The sequence below is a fragment of the Cannabis sativa genome, chromosome 5 (genome assembly GCF_029168945.1).
Source record: "Cannabis sativa cultivar Pink pepper isolate KNU-18-1 chromosome 5, ASM2916894v1, whole genome shotgun sequence".
In the NCBI taxonomy this organism is placed as follows: Eukaryota; Viridiplantae; Streptophyta; class Magnoliopsida; order Rosales; family Cannabaceae; genus Cannabis; species Cannabis sativa.
The window spans coordinates 13,291,101-13,301,699 of NC_083605.1; the positions used below are offsets into that span (position 1 = coordinate 13,291,101).

The window sequence follows — 10,599 nt, forward strand, 5'->3', positions numbered from 1 at the left end:
TGAGAGGAATAGCTTATTACTTTGAAAATAAATTTCATGTGACATGGAATATTTATTGACGGGGTAATAAATTTATTAATCCATTAATTTAGGAAATTCTATGCAAAAATTCATTTTATGGGATATATACTAAGTTATTGAGTGTAAGGGCATTTTGGAAATTTAGAATAAAATTTTAACTTATTTAATCTGGAGTGAAAAATATTTTGATTATGTCACAATTTTTATAAATAATTCATCCGATAGTTATTTTATAAAGGAGAGTTTTATTTGCACCCCATAAAGTTATAAGTACACCTCATTTTAATAATTTTTATTTTATATAAAATATATATCTTTAATTATTACTAGTTTTTTTTATTTTTTTTCTTCTTTTTATATTCTTAAAAAATATATCTATAAAATAAAAATAAAATATATTTTAAATATTAAGGTAAAAAAAATAAAATAAAAAATTATATGAAATTTTATTAGAAATTTTTTTAAAAAATCATGCATGATTTAAAAAAAAAATGTGAAAATAAAATAAAACTAACTATTAATATCAAATGAAAATAATGTGAAAAAAAATTTCAAAAAAAATATTAAAAGTGATTTTTAAAAATTAATTTAAATTAATTATTTTTTAATATTAGGGTGCACTATAACTTTATGGGCTGCAAATAAAATTTCTCTTTAAAATGTCAAAAGAGGAAATTACAATTTTATCTTAAATTGGAAAATGACCATAAAAGACAAATTGGAAATTTATTTAAATTGACACATTTTTTTAAGTCACAAACTTTATTTAAATAATTTAAATGAGGACATTACTAAAGTGGGCCTTGAACATCATTTAAATGGGAAATCAAGTAGGGGTATTTTGGTCATTTAGGGGGAGCATGACTGAAGGTTCTTTGAAAGACCATTCAGTTTCTTGTTTGGTTCAAAAATAGAGAAAAACCAACACTTCTTTTCATCAAAGCAAACACGATAACAACATAACACCCTTCCTCTTCTCAGATCTCCACTCTCATTTTGTTCCATTTTCACTCCTTTGAAGCTCTCCTCAAGTCTTAGCTTTGATCATCTTTCTTGCCTTGAAGCAAAAGAAGAGAATTAAACCTTCATATTAAAGTAAGTTTGTTTCTGTTCATGGGTGAATGAGGTGTGGGTTTGAAGGTATTACAAGCTTGGAAAGGGTACAAAATCTTGTACATATGCTGGAGTGGGGTCTAAAGTCAATTCCCCACCAAAATGAAGAAAATAAAATATATATTTATTCAAACATACTAAAATTCGAGAAATCAAGCAAACAGTAAAAAGTAGTTGACATTGAAATACAAAGAAAACAACACCAAAACAATACTAACCCCAACCAATGTCCCACTTTCTTTTTAACAAAATAAAGAGCTGAGACTACCTCGCGGGTCGACCGAGTCAATACCCGAACCACCATTCTTCAAGCTGTTATATCCTTAAATAACACAAAAAACTACTTTTGGCTAAAACAGAAATCTTCTTCTTCCATACACAAACATGCATGCGGTTCGTTCTTGACTCGACACCCCTTTGTTATATATGCGTTTCATCTCAAGCTCCTCCTATTTAATACTTTTCTTTTACCTACTTATACTTAATGTACTCAAAAAATATATATATATATTGTTCAAAATCAAAAACAAAAACACAAAGTTCTTGTTCCTTCACCTATGCTGAGGGTCCACTAAGAGCGCTTTTGATCTTTTGAATGGTGCAGGAGATGAGATTGTTAACTGTCTCAACTGATTCAACTGTAAGTTTGGCTGATGGAAGACTATTAACAAGTATTTGAAACCCAACTGTGAGAATGGATCCACCACTGTCATCGCCCTCCCCTTTCACTGAAGCTCCGCTAGTACTCTCATTGTTTCCCGAAAGATAGCCAGACTGCGATGAGCCGTCGGGAACAATTGCGAATCCTGATGGTAGGAGAGCTACATAAGCAGAGTCTCCGCCATGCATTACTACGTTTATTGCTGCTGAGTCAACTGGTGCATAAACTACCATGGAGCCCGAGGAATCCGTCCACGTCTCTTGTAATATGAGCATGGTGCTGCTGTCATTTGCACCCATAGACTGCAAAGCCACAGTGCAAGTTAGAAAAAGATAGAAAATACTCGAAAGAGCAGTAAAGAAAAAAAAGATTGTTGGACAAATCACTTACACCAGCACGAAGGAGTGAGACATGATTGCCATGTCTTTGGCCTTTGGTGATATGCACCATCTCCTGCATTGGTCCACCATTAGATAAAATATCCCACTCGCTCCTCAACCTTTCATCCTGTAAGAATTCAAACACTCTCTTCTGTGATACCGGAATCCAAACAGAAGTTGCAGCACTGAGAATGATTCCGGGTGGTTCTCCAGGATCATCCATACTTTTCCGAGTCATCACTCTTACATCTTCACCAACATTGTCAACACGAAGTTTATCCCACTTGCGCACAGTAGAGGCACAGACACCGGCACAGAAGTTATCCACCATACGCTTTGCCAACTTCAGCAAGCTCCTTCTACCACCGAGACTCACCGCTGTTGAGTAATGGCATTTTGTTAGAAATACGGAAAATCTAAACCTTAGTGAAAAGGAATGTAAGAGCTATGAACAAAAGTAACCTATTTGATCTTCATTAGGAATCGAGGGCGACATAAGAGTAGCCAAGTACTCGCATTGTCTTTGGAGAGTGGCAAGCCATCTCTGTGCACCAAAGCCCAAGCCAGAACTTAGATATGAGCGGAACATTTGATGAACACCACTAGCATCGTACTCTGTATGTTCAACCCACGTAACCTGCAAATTAATGATCACTCATCAACATACAAAAAAATATAAATATATGTATATAAATTCAAATTTAAATTGTATCAGTAAAAAGTTGGTGCTATGTAGATGTTGTTTAGGGTTTCAAGTAATATCACTAACCAAATCCCTTTTAAATGTTAACAATGTTACAGCTTCATTTGTTTGATATTTAATAACATTTTATTATTAAATGTAAACCTTAAGCCTGATTGCATCTGTAGTGTTTCATGATTAAATTAGGTTAGTAGTCTTACTAAATAATGTCCACAGGGTTTGTTTCAAAGTTTGAGACAATTCTCTAATAATAATAATAGCCTATAGGTAACTAGACGTTGCTTAATTTGTGAGATCACCAAAAAAAGATTCATCATTTGAGTTTACCAAAAGACCCTTCACAAGTTTAAGGGAACATGAGATCTAGTCAGCCCTAGATTAACCTGAATCATGATATAAGATTCAGAAGGTTTGCATATATTAATGAACAAAAATTAAGACTTAGTTCTTATTTACTTATTAGAGTAATTAGCGGCATAAATACATAAGTTTAACTTTCAATTACAAATAAATATTTAAGTTTAATTTTTTTGCGGTAATAATTCTAAAATTATATTTTTAAAACTCTGTAGGTATATTTAAATTAATTTTTTTGCCACATGTTATTTTCTTATTGGATCAATTAATAATTTCAGTGGTAATTTATTTAACATTTAATAAAATAGTACCTACGGAGTTTAAAAATATAACTGAGATATTATTATAGTTAAAAATTAAATTAGGTATTTATTTACAAATTGAAGTTATATTTAAGTATTTATACCCTAAAATAGTATTCTTATTATTCTAGTGGGCAAGGTGAAAACACTCAGCTGTCAATTTGTTTGCTAATTTACCATGCAGCACTCAGTGTTATAAAATGATATATTAAGAATCCAAACAGATTGAAAATAAATCAATAAATAAATATTGCGATAAATTTTCTACTAATGAGACAAAAACGTGGCCCTGAGGGAATATACAAATAGAGCAATTTAAGATAATATCACCTAGAGATGAGTTGACAAGAAACCCAAGGAAAATTATAAAATAATAGCAGCATACAGATATAGAAGAAAAGAAAAAGATGAAGAGAAAAAGTCAAAGTTGAAGTGGCACTTTCAGCAAGATATGTCATGTCATGTCAGATTATGTAAACAAAGAATCACAAAAAAAATAAAAAATAAAGTCATTTTTAAAGTTTCGACAAAGAGATTTTTTAGGAATATATATTTATGGCGCAGCTAATATATAATGATAAGAACACATAACATGTAGATCAATATATAATCCTATGAAAGACTGGATCCAGGTCATTAAGCCTCGTAGACAATAAAGAAATGGAAAAAAAGAAAGTAGAGATAGGAATAGAAGCATCAAATATATAGTTTAAACACCAAAGATTGAGAGTACCAAGGTTTGTTTTTCTCTTTTTTATTTCTTAAATTTTCTTAAACTTGGGAGCTGATTATAAAATTACTATAATAATAATAATAATAAATTAAGGTTACGGAAATCGACATGAAGATGTACACTAAAAATATTAAATAAAAAATAACACTGAGGACCCCTGATTTTCTCATCGTTTAGAGTGGCTATATGGACTAATTAATAACAGACAACAAGCAACTTTGCTTCGATATTTGAAGATTATATGTTTATATAATGATCAAAACCAGAAAGGCATCTTCCAAAGTAAAATTTATAATAAAGGGTACAGATTCTTAGGTGAAGTCCAACTATATTTCATTTAGAGCAATCCCATAAAAGAGAGAAGCGTTTTTGGTGAGCACTAGTCAAGATGGGGGGAATCTCAGCAGTACATCATAATTTTTCACCTAGTTTTTGTATAAGTCTCTCTCAACTAATAATAACAACACTTTATGCAGTTATGTCAACTAACTCATTAAATATATCTAACAATGGAAGATAATGGCCATGGCAGACAACAAACACAATAAAGCTTAGCCAGCGCAAGTACTAGTTGAGTGTAAAAAATAATTTAACAATAACAACAAGTACAATTTACACCAGATTATTTATTTGGTTATTTACCTTGGAATAGCCATCAGGCATATCTTGCACAAGGCACCCAGATGGAAGCCTCCTACATTGGAAATATGACTCTGCATTTAAAGCTTCTCGGTTGATGTCGATGGAAACATCGACCACGGCCCAGACACCGTCCCCATGTTGTTTGCAGAACCTGATGAACTTTAGCGGACGAAGAGGAACCAATGGTGATAGGACTTGAAGCTCCGCATGCATCTATCATCGAATATAATGATTATTTAATCAATTTATTTTTTGGAGAGGATATCAATAGAAAATGGATAGAGCACAGTAAAATACCACTCCAAGTGCTCCATTTCTAGTTCCTCCCATCCCAGCAGATATCATCTCAATGGTGGAGGCTCTAGAGATCAAACAAGGAAACATTTCTACCCATCGATTCTGACAACAAAATAGTGAAACCATCAATAGTGATGAACTTCTAGCATTTGAATAAAAGAGTAGTACAAAGTTGAGATGACTAAGAGTCAAGAGAAAATAACCATCAAACACGTCTTGCATTAGAAAAAAAATCATATTAAGGTATTCGAAAGTATAGAGTGAAAATTTGAAATGCATACCGCATCCATCAGTGTCTCTACAAGTGCTAAACTATTGATGATCACCACAGAGCTGTCCCTAGTAGCTTCGGATGCATAACCGTTGGGTTTTGCCCCAATACAAGGAGGAAATGTTCTCATGTACTCCTCATGGTTTAACATTTCTTTACCTCCTCCATCACTACTCTTGATCCACATAGGGCCTTCAGCCTGAGCCAATTTCAACAATTCATCCATAGCTGCCATTGCTAGATCAATAAACATAGATCGGTCGAACGGTATTTCATTGCCAAACGCACTCATCCCCATTGAAGATTTCACTAAAGGCATCATGTGGGCGGAGCTAGAAACTCCATCTCCCAAATCAAGCCCCATTGGCAATGGTGGCCCAACATTTAAACCTCCCATCCCATTTCGTCCCATGGCAAGTTCCAAACTGGCAGAGCTTGGCAGAGGGAGAGGGGCAACCAAGGACGAGAGAGGTCTGCCTAAAAATTTGTTTGCCAAAGAACAAATCCTACTCAATTCGTCCTTCAAGCGAGCATTCTCAATCCTAAGTTGGTGTTCTTCAAAAGATATCTGACCAGGAATGGCTGGACCACCACATTGGTTGCACATTGGATTTGACATGGCATCCTTAATCATATTGTTCTCAGCTCGGAGTTTGTCATTCTCTTGTCTAAGAATAATATTTTCATGGCGTTCCAATTGGGTCTGATTCAAATTCATCACTTTCTCATTACTAAAACAATTAAGAACAATAAATAAAGCAGATAAAATTGATAACTTACCTTCATTTGTGTTCTTCGATTTTGGAACCAAAATTTCACTTGTTTTGTTTCCAATGAAAGCCTCCTACTGAGTTCCAACCTTTGCTTTTCATCAGGGTGTGGACACTCCTTAAAGAAACTACACCATAACCAAAACAAAAATAATAAATTAAAAAAAAAAAAAAAAACTCACATAACCAAGTTTTTCCATAACATTTACGAAACAATTAGAACAATAAAAATACTAGAAAGGAAGAATATTTAAAAAGCAATCATCATACGATTCAAGTTCTTGTATTTGATGAGGAGTGTGTCTGTGATACTTCTTCTTCCTCGGGGGTTGGTCGTCGCCGGCGTCTTGATCATCGCCGGAGGCACCTTCCAAATTATCACTACCGGACCTGCTCTCATACCCATCATCCCTTATCCTTCCAATCATACCAAGATCAAAATTCTCCCCTAGTAGACCCATCTCACCATGAGTATCCATCTTCCTCTGCATCCAACAAAAAAAAAAAGAAAACCCTTTTATTGAAATGAAATTTCCACTAAAAGAAAACCAAAACCATGATTGAATGAGAAGAAGAAAGTTATGACGAGGCATACTATTGGCAAAGAAATAACAGAGGAACTTTTCAATGAGTTAGGCATAATAGTGGGAGAAACAAAGTATGGTCTAGCAATGGCTCTATGTGGCATGTAAGGCCTTTGTGGAGAAATATCAGCCACAACTCAATCAACCCAAATATCACTGTTACCAATACCAAGTACTACTGCTAATCAAACCCTTCAAAGTTCGAAGATGATACAAAGAAAAATATCAAAAAGATAATAGTGTTTTCTTTTTCTTTATAAATATATATATATTTATATATTTCAAAGTCCTAATTATTTGTCTTTCTTGGTCTATATGAACGAAGAAGTGTCTCCATCAGTTTTCGAAAAAGTGTAATATGGACTTATTTTTAAATATTTGACCTTACCCAGCCACTCCCAGATTCAGCTAAGACTGAAAATTGCATTCTCAGTAGAAACAGAAAGAGAGAGAGTTGTTCACTTGTCAACGCCCATGCATGACACTCGATACCTTTTCTTTTTTAAACTCTCTTATCTCTCTGTCTAGAAACTCTCCAGAGAAAATCTGTTTAGGATATAGAGAAAAAGGCAAAAAGCAAAAAGGAGGAACAAGACAAGAAAAGCCCTTTTTAAATTAATCTTCCACAGTTCACACCTCACTAATTTCTCTGTTTCACTCTAAAGAAAACGAATGAAAACAAAAGGCTTTTTGGACAAGTATATGAGTAACAAATATGAATGTAAGAAGTAATAGGAACCCTAAATTTCAAAGCTTTTCTCCATCAGAGTGGCATTGCTTGACTAATAGTTTGGAAGTATCGAAAGAGGCCCGGAATTGGTAGAAAGTCAGGAAAAAGAAAAAAGGGTCTCTTAAACTTCGGCTAAGAAAAAGGAAGAAAAACACAAAAAGGCTAAAAATCTCATCTCGTATTCACACACGCCATACTACATGACTTTTCAATACCAAATCCAGGCAAAAAGACCCAGTTGACCTCTCTCTTTCTCCCTTTCTCTCTCTTTCTTATGTGGTTAGATGTCATACAAAACCAAACCAACCCCAAGTACGGAGAAAAGGGATACCTTTTAATTTGACAGTAAGGAAGAGTAAAGGCTAAAAGAAGGGTCTGTTTCTGCCACAGCCAAGAAAGTTATGGACTTTCTGATCCCCTCTCTCTCTCTCTTCCCCCGTTTTTATTTTTTTAATTTCTTTTGCCTCTGGGATCTGAGCAAAGACATGGAAAACAATTATTAAATTATTTCATTGGAGTTAATAAATACCATTAATAAAAAGCAGAAGAAAACTATAATAATATTGAAATAAGTATTCAAAGTTTGGAGCTGACCTTGCTAAGGACCCACTGAGAAAAAATCCATAAGAGTCAAATATGTTGTTTTTATATTATACTTTTCTCTCTTTTTATATTAATGATCGAATTTCTTCTACTAAGCCTAGATTTAATCGAACCCAGATGAGATTCTCTCTCTTTCCATGCACAAAAATTCTCAAATTTTTATAAATTATAATGGTAATGGTAAGAGCCTCATTGACAAAATACCAGAGAGTGTAATATTTGAGAAAGAAAATCACAGTCAGAATGGGGACCCACAACCGTCAGTAACTCGGTTCGGGTACTCCGCCCAGCTGGGACTTCACTCGCCACGCGCGCGGTTGGGCTTAGCTCTTTGCTGTCAATTCTGCCGTTTCTTATTCAAATTAGAAGATAATAATTGGTGTATTACTGTATTTGACTGAGGCATTAGCCAATAAGATGGAGAACGGGATTATATTGCAAGGGTATATATGTAATTTCAAAAGAATCAGAACGAAGTAGATAACTACGAACTATTCCAGCTAGTTAAGGAAATTTCATCGTCATTCCCAGTTTTGACTTTCCAAAAACTTTCATTTACCTTTTATATATTTTCAGGACAAAATTGTTTTCTCTTTCTTTTTTTTTCTTTTTTTTTTTTTTACGATAAATTGTTTCTCATTATTACATTTGCTCAAGTTCATTTTTATTTTAGATTTTATACTTATTTTAGTCTCCTATTTTGTCTTATTATTATTTTTTTTTCTTCATATTTAACAAATTTAATTTTTGAAATCTGTATTTTATCAAACGAATGGATACATATGAACTTAATTTAAATTAAAATTAAAATAAATTTCTATATAAATAACATACTTTTTCTTTTATTAACAAACAAAAATGTGTGTTAAAAAAAACAAATAAAAATGTTAAAAGGATTGGATTTTGGTGGGGAAATGAAAAAATATATATTGGAAAAAACAATCAATTTCTAAAGAATTGTATGAAAAAAAAAAATCAAACAAAAATTTTATTACATGAATTTTTTTTACTTTTCTCACACTTTATTTTCTTACATTTTTCTTATATTTTTCTATAACAATCAAAATTCAATTTTTAAACATAATCTTAAGATAATAATCCAAAAAATTACTCTTTACATCAACACCTTGTCAGATAAGTTTTAAAGAGAAAGTAATTTCAAAATTTAAAAACTCTAAAAACAATTTATACATATATTTAAGTTGAGAAAATTATATTTTATACCCTTTTTATATTGGCCTCTTTTATTTTTACCTTCTTTTTTAAAGTCTATCATTTTTACCTCTTTTTTAAATATTGTACCAATTTTAAACCTATCACTTCAAGATACTCTCCATGTGACTCTCTTATATCAGGGTATTTTGAGTACAATATATATAAAAAGAGGTATGTTTCAATTAAATATAAAATTAGAGGCAAATTTGATCAATTGATTAATAAAAGTAGTATTTTTCAACTTACCCATTTAAGTTTAATGCATAGCTAAATACTATTTTGGATCCTGTATTTTATAAAAATTATAGATTGAGTCCTCTATTTTGTTAAATGACAAAATAGACCATATATTTTCCAAAATGGTAAAAATAAGACCATAAGCTTAATTTTCGACAATTTTTTTATTATAACCAACTTAAAGATAATGCCTAACACGAACCGATACAAAAAATGTAAACAGTTTTGTCATAACACATTTAGATCAGATTATAATTAAATTTTATTTTGACAAAAAATCAGTTTAGGGTTCTATTTGTATAATTTTGAAAAATACAGGGTCTATTTTGTCATTTAACAGAATAGAGGGTCCAATTGGTAACTTTTACAAAACACAAGGTCAAAAATAATATTTACCCTTAATACTAGGAGTGTTCAACAAAATTTATAAACCGTCCAAACTAAATTCTAAATAAACCAACAAAAAATACAACTCGAAATAATATAATGAAAATCCAAACCGCTCAATGAATATATTTGGTGGTTTACAAATTATTCTAAATCACCTAATTAACCCGAATAAATCGAATTAAACCGATTTATATCTTTTTTAATAAAAGTTTATATATTATATTACATAAATTATATTTATTAATTAAACTATTTTATATTTAAAGTTTAGACATTTGTGTGTTTAACTTGAAACTTAGACTTTATAGGTAATAACTTTTATTGTATTTGGAAATTAAAGTTAAAGTTTAAAATCTATATCATATTATTACTATTTTTTATTATTTTATGTTTACTCAATTATATTTATCCTATGTCAAAGTTCTTAAATAAATAGATATAAATATAAAATATATATTTTTATTTTTTAAATTTAATTATTTGAATACTAGAAACTAACAATAATAATTATAAAAAAAAAATGAAGAACTACAAAATCATTGGGCGGGTTGAACTTTTTCTAATTTTTAATTGGGCAAGTTACGATTAAA

At 31.5% G+C, this 10,599-nt stretch overlaps 1 protein-coding gene across 3 annotated transcripts; it reads right to left on the reverse strand.

Annotated features, from left to right (window-relative positions):
• Positions 1-1,237: 1,237 nt before the first annotated feature.
• On the reverse strand, positions 1,238-8,354 carry LOC115716687 (homeobox-leucine zipper protein ANTHOCYANINLESS 2). 3 transcript variants are annotated; one of them, XM_030645541.2, is made up of 10 exons: positions 8,159-8,354; positions 7,896-8,037; positions 6,521-6,735; positions 6,261-6,378; positions 5,491-6,183; positions 5,210-5,311; positions 4,913-5,125; positions 2,638-2,812; positions 2,186-2,553; positions 1,238-2,097 (listed from the first exon to the last, which is right to left on the reverse strand). In XM_030645541.2, exons 3-10 carry the CDS (start codon positions 6,727-6,729, stop codon positions 1,690-1,692), a joined length of 2,286 nt encoding a protein of 761 aa, XP_030501401.1. In that variant the 5' UTR covers positions 6,730-6,735; positions 7,896-8,037; positions 8,159-8,354; the 3' UTR covers positions 1,238-1,689. The 3 variants fall into 3 exon arrangements, with proteins under 3 accessions (XP_030501401.1, XP_030501400.1, XP_030501399.1); XM_030645540.2 differs by having other exon boundaries at positions 7,223-8,037; XM_030645539.2 differs by lacking the exons at positions 7,896-8,037; positions 8,159-8,354 and adding an exon at positions 6,846-7,120.
• Positions 8,355-10,599: the final 2,245 nt, after the last annotated feature.

What these genes read in the sequence shown, in the direction of transcription:
- LOC115716687 (XM_030645539.2), bottom strand. Translation starts at nt 6,938, where the DNA reads ATGCCACATAGAGCCATTGCTAGACCATACTTTGTTTCTCCCACTATT. An exon ending in CAAATACAAGAACTTGAATC is followed by an intron (nt 6,379 to 6,520) that starts GTATGATGATTG and finishes GTTATGGTGTAG; the next exon opens with TTTCTTTAAGGAGTGTCCAC. An exon ending in GAAATGGAGCACTTGGAGTG is followed by an intron (nt 5,126 to 5,209) that starts GTATTTTACTGT and finishes ATTCGATGATAG; the next exon opens with ATGCATGCGGAGCTTCAAGT.